Source organism: Neopelma chrysocephalum, unplaced genomic scaffold (assembly GCF_003984885.1).
Source record: "Neopelma chrysocephalum unplaced genomic scaffold, ASM398488v2 Primary Assembly neopelma1_147, whole genome shotgun sequence".
Lineage (NCBI taxonomy): Eukaryota > Metazoa > Chordata > Aves > Passeriformes > Pipridae > Neopelma > Neopelma chrysocephalum.
The window spans coordinates 8,625,368-8,637,011 of record NW_020897809.1 but is presented as its reverse complement, the minus strand read 5'-3'; the positions used below and the strand labels follow the sequence as shown (position 1 = coordinate 8,637,011).

Sequence of the window (11,644 nt, the reverse complement as noted above, 5' to 3'; positions counted from 1 at the left end):
CTGGAGCCCTGCAGGGAGCACGGCTGTGCACTGGGGCCAGGATCCACAGAGAACTCACTGTCACACAGGGATGGTGCCTTTTATTAGCCAAGGCCGGAGGAAGGAAGAGGAGCTGCGTATCTCCACACCAAGGCCACGCTCTGGCCACCCGCCGCCAAGCAAGGTCACAGGCAGACAAAGAAACAGCTCCTGGCCATAGGGGTGCCAAACCCCATGCCCCCAGGGACACCCTGATATAGCCATGCTGGTCCCACATGCCTCAGTGGGGCAAGGGATGCCGTGGGCAGTACCCTGCCAGCTCCCCATGGCTGTGCTTTCAGCAGCCACTGGGAAACCTGGAGGAAGGGCCAGGCTGTGCCCAGCAAGGCTCCAGCAGTGCAGGCTGGTGGCCAGGCATCACCACCTCATCAGCTGGGAGAGCTGGTGGAAGATGAGCTGATAAAGAGCCATTAGCGCTGGTCAGCATGTGTGTGTCAAGGGATCTTGCCAGGCAAACCTTATCTGCTCTAAGGAGATCCGAAGAGGCCTGATAAAGGGACCTGATAAAGGCGACTGTAACAGGATCTCTGGCCTTGAAAAGCAAAGTTAATGTGGGAGGGAGGGATCCTTAGTGGCATCTGAGAGACAAGAAAGGTGTCTCAGCCCGTGTCCAGGCACCTCCAGGCTCCCTTAAAGGCTGCTCTGACTTCCCATGCCAAGCTGCAATCCCTTTGGCTGCCCCAGAGCTGAAGGCGTGGCCATGTCTGCCCAGGGAGGTGCCCTGTCCCGGGGCAGCTCCACTGGCTGGAGATCTGCCCGCAGCCCTCCATCACCAGCATTTCAACGCTGCTGAGCATCTCCTCTCCCCTAGGCACCCACAGCCTGCCTCCACCAGCACCTTCCAGGAGCCATCAGGGCACTCTTGCAGCAGTGCAGAGGGGCCCCCCCATCCTCGGCAGAGCCCCCGCGGTTCCGGGGCAGCCTCTCACGCCTGGCCAGCCCCACTTGGACCGACTTCAGTGTGCGCAGCAGGTGGCCAGCACTTCCCTGAACATCCTTACTGAGCAGAGAACTGCTTAACCGCTTCCCTTCCCCAGGAATGAGCCACGGCACTGGAGCTCCTGTCTGCCCAGGGCCACGGTCCCACCACCATTAGTGCCGGGTCAGTGCACCGGCGGCCCTGCGGCACAAACCGGATCCAGATTGCGGGCCGGTGAACAATGGCATTTCTGTTGAATTAGCTGGCCAGAGGGTCCTGGTGCAGAGTGGGGAGATCCAGAGGGAGAACGCAGGATGGGCAGGCAGGCTGGGGCTGGCAGAGCACCTGCCAGTGCAGTGCCAACCTGGCATGTTTTCTAGGAACTAACCAGGAATGTGGATTTATCCCAGTTTACACCAGTTCAGCACCAGTGGCATTCATATGGAGCATCTCCCACCCCACTCATCTGGAGTATTTCCCACCCCAAGCCAGGCAATCCTTAATGGAGCTTGAGTAATATCAAACCTCACTGGGGGAATTAGGGAGAAGAGCTGGGGGTGATTTGCAGCTGAGGGTGACCCATGCAGCAGCCAGGCATACAGGAGACACCATTCCATGGAGCTGACATGGGGCCAGGAGCAGGAGCCCAGGGAGGAGGAGTCTGTCAGGGCCCAAAGAAAAGCTGGACACACTGGGTGGTTCTGAGCACCATTTTACTGAAGGGCTGGACACCTGCTAGGACTTCATAACAAAAAGTTCACTTCATTTAAGAAAAACAACAGTCTGTTTTTTGTCCCATTCCCTCTGAAGAGCAGAATACTACTAATGCTGTCTTTTCACTAAGCAATGCCATTCCAAAATATACAACACAGAGTGTGGAACAGCCCAGCCTCATATTAACATTAAATATTATTAGAACTTCGGAAACATTCTACACAAATGAAACAGTAAAAAGTTCACTCAAGAACAATATGGTCAGTTGTAAAATCATGATACAAAGTTTGTTACTCGCCCTTCCACAGGCTGCAGTTGCTGCTCCTCAGCCATTGCTTGGGATCCCCAGACACCAGGGAATGCCGCCAGTCCCAGCCAGAGCGGGTCGGTCATGCTACGGCGTGGAGACGGCTCTCTTGGAGATAATGGTTGGCAGAGAGGAGCACGAGGGGCCAAGCAGTGCCCACCCAAAACCCCTGTGTACCTCGGAGTGGCTGCCATGCCTCTGCTTGGGAAACCCTACTCCTCAGGAGTGGGGCACTGGGAACCAGGAGGGACGGTGTCACACACCGTGCCTCCCCCGCCACGAATGCTGATGCTTTTTGTCCTGACCCAGGCCTGGGCAGTGCAGCAGAGCAGGGGCAGGAGGGGAGGTATTTCTGGGAGCAGCTTTGCAGCACCTTCTCTTTTAAAACAGCACCATGTGCCTGTGTCTGTGGGAATCACCAGACACTCACAGGGGCTGCCCATAACCACAGGAACACAGGAACAGAAAGGGCTAATTAAGACAACAAGGAGAGAGTCCCAGAGGATAATAAGGCCTTTAAGGGACTCCCTGGGGAAGGTATTTCAGATGCCACCCGTGCGGGGCCAGATTGTGCAACCGATAAAGGATGGAAACCAAGGGTTAGGAGGGGCACCTGCTGCAAAAGGACACCCCTCACCTGCAGCACCAGTGTAGTCTGTCAGCAGAGCAGGCTGTGTGTCCAGGCAGGGGTGGAGGGGAGGCAGTGGTGTGGAACACTGCAGCCCTGGCTCCTCCATTTGCACATCTCCCGCAGCAGACACAGAGCTGCCTGCCCAGGTGCTGCCAGCGTCTTTAGCTTCCCCTAAGCTTCCCGCTTTTTCACCAGACCTCCTTGATGTTCCTAAGAAAAGGAAGAGGTCTGGCCTCAGCACCACAGCTTTGGAGGCAGCAGCTGGCCAAGCTGCAAGTTCCAGTAGTGTTACATCTATAGACAGGGTTCACTCGATACCAAAGGATGACCCAGTGATGAGGGCTGGCTCCCACGCCTTCTGGGACAAGATCTCTGTGAGGCACTTGGCACCTTCCTAACGGCACCCAGCTCCAGGCAGGAATAGGCTGCGAGGAGAGGGAAACCCCAGCATGGTGCTCTCTAGCACAGAGTCCCAAATACGAGGGCCCGCGAGTAACTTGCCCTGCTGCCCTCCCCACAGGTGGTGCCAGCCCACCCAGCTGGCAAAGCCAAGGGCTGCAGCACTGTCAGGAAGGTGCCAAGTGTCCCAGAGCAGCTGCCCTCTCCTCAGGCCACCTCAGCTCCCAAAAGGCCATCCCCATCTGACTGCAGGAGTAAACAGGCCAGTGCCATTTTGAATTCTGAAAAAGAAACCACACAAACCAACCAGCCTGGCTGAGCAGCCGGTGCTCCACAACTCGGCACCTGCCAATCATGGCTAAAACTAGGATTCTCCAACCTAAACCTGCGTTCCTGCCTGGGAAGCTGCCCAACTCATGTCACGCTGCCTAGTTGGAGCTGAGAGACAAACCCACTCTCTGTCCCCACTCATCCCTTGAGCCATGGCCAAAGGCCCAGCTCCCAGACAGGGCAGGGAATTTGGATCCAAGGGGGAAGAACAGCTGGAGTGGTTGCACCTCCCACATGCTGCCAAAGTTTGGCCATGAACACAGCACAAGTCACAACTAAAAGGGCACAACCTCTGTGCTCAAGCCCAAAACCCAAAGCCCTCCAGTCCCTCCTGCCATAGCTACAGCTGGGGTGGAGAAGTGCTGCTGGTGTTTGAGGAGGGCCTGGAGGACAGGCAGCAAAACAAGGGCAGTTGTGGGGCAGGGCCATGGAGCCGCATGCACAGCATCACCCACTTGTGCCGTTCAGCTCCCGATTTCCCTGCAGTGCTCTTAGCTGGCAGCTGGCTGAACTCCATGCAAGGAAGCACCAGGCAATGAGGGCTCTCAGCCTACTGCCCCCCAGCCCTGTTAGTGTGAGCTGGTCTGAGGAGTGCCAGTGAGGTGAGTGCTCCCAACGCTCCAGGGAGCACACCTCCTCCTCGTACTGCAATACCACTAGTGGACTGCCAAGCAGGAGTAACAAAATAATCCCTTCTTATTTTGCAAAAAAGTGCTTAAGAAATTCTGTACAAGGATTGCTACAGCAGCTGGCTCAGGGGGGACGCAAATAGTTTAGAAGCAGCAGCACCACACTACAGGGCTTGCAGGAAAGAGGCTAAGGAGAAACTTCTCCAACTAAAAGCAGTGGCAGATGGCGAAATCTGATCACAGTGGACATAAGCTTCAAAACATTTCTACCAATTAACATTGTGATTTCAACTGGTATCTGATGTCAGCTTCCCCTTCAGCTGCCTGCTGGACAAGCTGCTCTCCCCACGGACCTCGCTGACGGACATCTGAAGCATGCAGGAAGCTCAAGGGCCTTGCCTGGTGGAGGGGAAGCATAAACTGCTTCTTGGCAGCTGAATAAAAGGAGAAATGATTTCCAAAAAAATCAGTTGGAAGAACAGCCCTTTGACCGCTGGCCGAATCATTTCTAGAAGCGACAGTGGCACAAATCCATGCGTTAAAAGCATTCCTAAGAGAGTCTCCAAAGCTCTCGGCTGTCATGGTGCCCAGAACAACACAGGCCAGGTTAGGCACTTGGATTCAAAGTGACTAATACAGAAACAGGTCTGGACAAGGTGCATACCACACGCTCAGCAGAGACCACAGCGCTCTGGGCAACACATTTCCATGAGCCCTGCCAGTTACTGCTGCCACAAAGTAACGTGGGGCAGAAGGGACCTGTGGGGGGAGATCTCTGGTCAGATCAGGTCTTAGGCAGCCCTGGTTTGATCAAACCCTTCATCTTCCCTAAACACCAGACAGCAGTGTCCATGGCATAGCCCCTCTGCAGCCTCCTGCACATCAGCATTGCAGGCCCAGGACACCAGGAGCATCCACACCAGGAGCATCCACACCTGGGCATGAGTCGAAGGACAGAGGAGCCAACCCCCACTAGGCTGAGGCATCTGCTCTGCCAGCACCAGCTGACAGGCAGCAGTCGCTGGCATTGGCACCAGGGGCTGCAAAGCCCCTCTGTGAATAACAAGCTGCAATCCTCTCAGCCGAGTTCCTGAAACACCTGCCAGGGGTAACAGGCGACATCAGGAGGGTAGAGAATGGAGCTCCAGCACTGCCCTATTGCTCAGGGCCCGGTAGTCTGTCAGAGATGAGCAGGAGAACTGACAGAGACGGGACTGGTGATGGGCAGGTCTCTGAGTACAAAACTATGGAGTGCTCACTTCCCTGGCAGGAGCCTCAGTGACACAGAGGTGTTTTCCAAAGCTTGCCTCTCCCTGTGGAGCAGATCACCTCTTGCTGGTGGCCTGGGAAGGATACAGGGCAAGCCGTCATCACCAAGTATGCGCAACACTCAGCTCAATGCTGGGAAAGGCATGGCAGCACTAAGGCTGGATGCTCTGCTGGATGTGTCAAGCAGCAGTACAAGCCAAGTCCTTGACTGGCAAAGACCCAAGCTGTGAAAGACAAGAGGTGATGGAGAAGAGTGGGGAGGCAGGCAGCAACGCAGCTGGGGGAAGACACACAGTGAAGAGGAGGGATGTGGCCTGCTAAGTTGGCCTCAGGTGCTCAACTTCCTGCTCAGGCTAGAGGAAAAGCAACCTCGACCCAAATTCAGCCTTGTTGATGCGCGCTGTTTTTCCCAGCGGAGGCCAAGCACTCAGCTGGGACGTCTGTGCCGCAAGAGGAGGCTCCAGACACAGCTCTGGTGCCCTTATAAGGGTCTGGGAACAGGGGAAGCTGCTGAGCAGCCTGACAGACAGTAATACTGCAGGCAGGAGTTCAGAGCCCTCCTCGGGAAACAGCCAAAAAGAGAAACGCCAGTGCAGGACTTCAAGACCTGGCATTTGAGAGCGTGGGAATGAGAAAGGTCTGAAGGAGTGGGAACAAAAGGGACAAAGCAATTTTTGGCCAGTTGACAGTGATGGAGGGTCCCTGTTCATCCAGCATCAGGTCAAGAGAGGGGACTCTCTGCCAGGACATTTCAAAACACAGAAGTAGAAAAAAGTATTTCCTCCTCCTCTGCAGACAAGCAGCGGCATTCACAGGTCAGTCTCAAACACTGCAAGTTATGATCTCTGACAGCAACTCAGAACCCAAGTGTGGGGTTCAGGACCTGCAATCATGCCCCGAATCATAAAATCACAGAACAGTCTGCATTGGAAGGGACCTTAAAGACCATCTTGTTCCAACTGCCCTGCCATGGGCAGAGACACTTTCCACTAGACCAGGTTGCTCAATGAAGAACCTCCACCCTGCTCTACCTGGGTGAGAGGGGAGAACACAGATGCACCTTGGAACACTCAAATTCCCTGCCCTCTCACCCCACCTCTCTCTCTTCTCTCCATGCGATGGTCTTCCTCTCTGAGCCAGGGATCAGACACTGACCCCTTTTACAAACCACTGAAATCCAACCAGGTGCTCACGGGGGCTTAAACATAAGGAGCTGGGGCTTCCCTGGGGAGCTCATCCCTTCAGCCAATGTCCACAGAGATTACTAGGTCAGACAACTGGTATTTTGAGCTGGTGAGAGAATGAGTGGATTACAGGCTCACTGCTGCAGAGATCTGAGTGTACAGTGGTGTACAGAGCCAGGTCCATGCCCAGTTCAATGCTGCTTCCTTTCCCCAAGCCACCAGGTTGCCCCTCCTATGTGACAGCAGCAGCACCTACTGCTCCAATGAGGTGTTTCTCCTGGAGCTTGCAGATCCCTTCCTGTGAAGCCTGTGATCCCATCTGACAGCGTGTCCCGGCGCTGCAGCGGTTCTGCAGTGCCTCCTGGGGACAGCAGAGCTTTCACACCTGACACACACCTCCTTGCAACATCCCTGACGGCACAGCAAAGCCGCTCCCACCACAACACAGTGCCCACCTCCCCTCCTACTGCTTCACGCTCACAAACCAAGAGAAAGCAACTCTTTATGTTTAAGAGCTGGCACATGTCCTCTCACCTCTTTCGCTTTTCTGCTTCAATTCAGGCTCAGATATCCCACTGAGCTCTGGGACTGGCACGATGTAGCGAATACATTCAAACACAGCCTGTGTCTTTATCATTATTTAACCCCAGCCAAAATCAACAAGTCTTCACTACCGGCACCTAGAACCTGCTCCTGAAACACCCAGCAACAGCAAATCAGTTACAAGGTGGGCAGGACACTTTACACAATTCCAGCCCTTTGGCTTTAACAGTCACAGTCCATGTTTTACGGCTGTACCTGGGATACAGGAGAGTGGGGCAATGCTGAGTGCTGAGGAGGAATCGCTCTTTGGAGGCAAATTCCTACCATGAGTTCAGAACTTCTGCTACCAACAAAGGGAGGAGGCACCTTCAGATGTCAGGCCCCGTGACACTCCCCCACTGCTATGCAGAGGTAATACCGAAAATAGGATTAAACCTACCAGCTGGTAATTCTCCAAATTGCTTGGCATTCTGGAGACAAACGAGTGGCTATAACGTTGCTGCCTCCAAGCTGCTCGAGGGAGCCCAGGACAGACTGTCACAACACTGAACCACAAAGGAATCCTGGCACCTTTCAACAGAAGACTGGCTGAAGGGGAGGGGGAACAAAAGCTATTGAACCCTATCCCAAAGGGATGGAGGAAGTGCATCTTCCCACAGTTCCTGGGCCATATGCACATATATGGATATATAGATATATAGATAATAAAGTTATAAAATTTGATCAAAATAAAACCAGTAAATGTACAGCTTGAAAAAGAGCAATATCACAGTGCATCGATGTCATGAGAAAGTCCCGTGTTCTCCCCTGCACGAGAGCTCAGCCTGCCACGTCCAGGGAAGCTCAGCAGGAAGTGAGCCCTCCGGCCTGCCCAGCTCGCCGCTGGCCAGAGTCACCATCCCGTGTTCCCAAACAGGGGTTTGGATTTCTGCAGCCAGTCCTGCACAGCAGTGGCAGACAGGCAGAACAGTGCGGGAGCAGCTGCTCTGCCTGCAGGTTAGTCAGCATGTCAGCACCAGAGACACAGAGCTGCTCCCAAACTTCTCCGTGCTCTGGTGCCAGGCTCCTATTTACTTACTTACAAAAAAAAAAGTGACAGTGAAGAAACTCAGGGGACACTGTGAGAGTGGGACAAGGGCTGAATTCGAATCACGGGGGACAGGTTGACCCTAAGAATCTTCTGTGCTCTCCTCCTCACTTCATCATCAGAGGAGGAGTTGCCCACCTTGATGGTCCGGAATTTCAGTAGGTTCAAAGTGCTCTGAGCCTGTCTAGTTTTCTTTCGGACAGGAATGGTATTTGCTTTTTTCCTCTGTGGTGCTTCTCTTGCCTCTGTGGCTCTTCTCTTCTTCTGCCCAGCACTCTCCTGGTAACTGCTGCTGTCCTTCCACTCTGTTTTTCCCACCAGAGCTTCCTTATCTTTGATTTTCAGGGTCTTGGGCTGTGGTGCTGTGGTGGAGCCCTGGGATGAGTTGCCTGTGACTCTCCCGTTGAGAATTCCCGAGGCCTTGCAGGCGTTGCTCTCCTGCAGCACACCACCCTTTGGTCCCTTCAGGAGGTTTAAAGCGTGGGTGGCTGAATCTGGTGCTTTCTTCACCGAACGCTTGTACCCCTTGCTTTCAGTTATTTTAGTGATCTTGCCTGAAGGAAACTGCCTTGGTGGACTGGAATTCTTGAGGAGTTTAAGGTCTGAGGGTGAGATCCCAAGCTGCCCTCGCGTGTATTTGGACTCCAAACAGGACGTCGTGGTTTTCAGTGGCACCAGGGCTTCCAGAACAACGGACAGTCTCACGGCTGGATACACATCGGGATACATGTTTGTAGGGAAGCCCACTGCCGCTGCCTTGGACGTGCCAGACCCTGTCTGCTTCAAAGAGCTCAAAAGGAGATTCGTGGAATCCCCTTTGGAGACGGGCTGAGCGGAAACTTTCAGAGAGCTCACGGGAATGCTGGTGGGTGAAGCAGACACCTTTGCCATGGCTGTGGCGCTCCGGGCCGGACTCTGCGCGGACTTGGCGGTGCTGACACAGCTGTGTGGGCTGCTCTCCTTCGTCTGACTTGGAGTGTCTGCCGTGCACGAGCTGTACCCGTACACATCCTTACTCCTCAGGATCGTGGGCTGGTAGCCCTCCTCCTTCAGGCCCTGGATGAAGGCCACCAGCTGGGTCTCTGTGTCCGAAAGGTCCTTGGACATCGGGTTGAAGACTCGGAGGGCCTCCTCCAGCACTTTTTGTCCTGCAGAGGAAATTCTTGACCAGGAATGGACAGCTTTTTCTTCCTCATTGTTCACTGCAATATTCATGGCATTAGGCAAACAGGTGCTTCAAAAAGGTCCAAATTACTGGAAAAACAACCCTTGACACCTCAAAAGGAGAAAGAAGATAGTTAGCTTAAAGCAACTGAAATTATCCCATGTTTCTAAGCAGGGATCTGAAACCATTAAGCCCAGGCGTAGCTGGTCACAAACACCGGGTCATATTCTGGGCACAACCCAAGACAGAAGCATCATCAAGAAAATCCTGTCACTAATTTATCTCTGAAGTAAAACTAAAACATCTCTCACAGAAATCTCCAGCCTAAATGAAGATTTCAGGAAATCCCACCAATCCATCCCAAGATGAAGGATTGCAACGATTAACTCAGCAAAATCTGCAGCTTGTTTCCAGATTGAGTTTGACCCACCCCAGCTTTGGGTGACCAGATCACATTTTCCCTGGGTAAAGCAGTCCCTCATGGAACCCTCTCCCTGCACACACACCGAGAGCAGCACCATTGACCCATCTCAACACTAAGAAACCTGAGCACCTCAACTCCATCCCAGCGTCAACTCCAATTTCTCAGCTTCTTAATTGATGCTGCTCAAAAAATTGATTCTGAGTCCCTGCCAAAGCTGCAGCTTCCTCCTGGAGACCTGGCAGCAGGGCTGGAGGCTGTTCCAGTTGTGCTTCATCGATGCTGAATGCCGTGGCACGGCAGCACCGCTCCTTGCTGTTCCCTTGTTTGAACAACGGTCCGCGACTTGCTGTCACAGCAAACTGGTGTTGATCCAAGGGCACTCGCTGCCAAGTGAGGAGGAAGCAGGAAATTCAAGCAGGGCAGTATGAAGGAAACACACATCACCAGGGCCAAGTGCACAATGGCCTGAGGGACAACACTGGGATCACGCTTAGGGCACTGCGCAGCTGCCTGCCCGGCACAAAAGCACCAATTATGGCTTTAAATAAAACACAGGCACTGAAGGGCAGTCCAGGCAGGACTTTGGGATGCACCCAGGAGAACTCTGGTGGCCTCACAGCTCTGCAGCTGGACGCTGTGCAGATGAGGCATAAAACCTTTAGCTCCGTTGACAGCTCTCAAAATAACAACAAGGATCCAGTTAAAAACTCTTTTCAGAGAAATGCAGGAGGTGTCAGAAACACTCTTGGGAGAGGGCAGTGCAAAGGGAAGGAAGCTGTGATGGAGAAGTTAGTGCAGACAGAGCAAGGAACTACTCGTGTCCCACGCTCCCCCCAGCACTCCGGTCTCCCCATGGCCCCAGAGCAGAGCCCGTGCTGCCGCCAGCTGCACAAGCAGGGGAGAAACAGGAGCCAAGAGCAGCCGCAGAAGGGGAAGCACAGGTCAGTGGGGGAGTAAGAACCTCCACATGACAGACTAATCTCAGTCAAGTGCTCTGCAGACGTCACGGCAGAAGAGGGATTTGGAGGAGGATAATGCAGTCGTTCTGCGGCAGGCGGGGGATCTCCCACGGAGGAAGGGAGGCAGGCAGGGAAGGGATCCCACACAGGCAGGCAGGGAAGGGATCCCACAGAGGCCCAGCCAGAGTCATCACCACCTTCCAAAGGACCAAGCCAAGCCAGCAAGGATGTCACGTTAATCCTGATCTGGCAGGGAGGGACAGACCAAGGGAGAAATGCAATAACGTGTTCTCAATAGGCTGCAAAACAGATCATTTTGGGGCTGTAGCAAGCCCAGGAACAGCTGGGACACCTGAAGGGGTATTCTGGCTGTGACACCTCATGGTGACAGGACTTCCCAATATCCCTCGGCTGGGTCCGGTTTGGTGCAGTGCCGGCTGTGCTGGAGGAAAGCCAGGCACGAGCAGGCACAACCCGGACACGCTGTTCCCTCAAGTAGGACATCATTTGGGGGGCCGGGGGGCCACGGAAACACAGCGCTGCCGGCACAGTGCACGCAAAGCGCTGGCAGGGTCCTCCCGCACAGAGGGTTTAGAGGCCCGGCTGCCCGGGCACGGCGCTGGAGAAGGGCTCTGCTGTGCTTCTCCAGGGACACCGGAGGGAAACGCCGGCTACCGGCAGGGCCGAGACGCGGGGCTGGGGCTGCATGTGGAGCTGGAAGCCGGTGCGCAGTTCCAAGGAGCGCTCGGCGGGGCCGCCGGACCCCCGCTCAGCCTCTCCTGCTGCCCGCCCCTCGGCGGAGGCGATGCCTCTGCCCGAGCGCCCGTCCCTCGCTCCCCCTGCACCCTCCCCACTGCTCGGCCCGTCGGCCGGAGGGACCCCGGGGCGGGCAGCTCGCGCGGGTCGGCCCCTCCCTGCGGGACTGCGAGAGGTGATTGGTGCAGACAGCGGGTGCGGTCCCCGCGCTCGGCCCGCGCCGGCTCCCGGGACCGGGGGGGCGGGGGCCGGGGGCGGGGCCCTCAGCGCCGCGGCTCCGCCTCCAGTG

At 55.0% G+C, this 11,644-nt stretch overlaps 1 protein-coding gene across 1 annotated transcript; it reads right to left on the bottom strand.

The window, feature by feature from the left end:
- Positions 1–1,654: 1,654 nt before the first annotated feature.
- CCDC71 (coiled-coil domain containing 71) lies at positions 1,655–11,468 on the bottom strand. Its single transcript, XM_027700530.1, has 2 exons — positions 9,770–11,468; positions 1,655–9,327 (listed from the first exon to the last, which is right to left on the bottom strand). Exon 2 carries the CDS (start codon positions 9,264–9,266, stop codon positions 8,073–8,075), a length of 1,194 nt encoding a protein of 397 aa, XP_027556331.1. The 5' UTR covers positions 9,267–9,327; positions 9,770–11,468; the 3' UTR covers positions 1,655–8,072.
- Between the last annotated feature and the right edge of the window lie 176 nt (positions 11,469–11,644).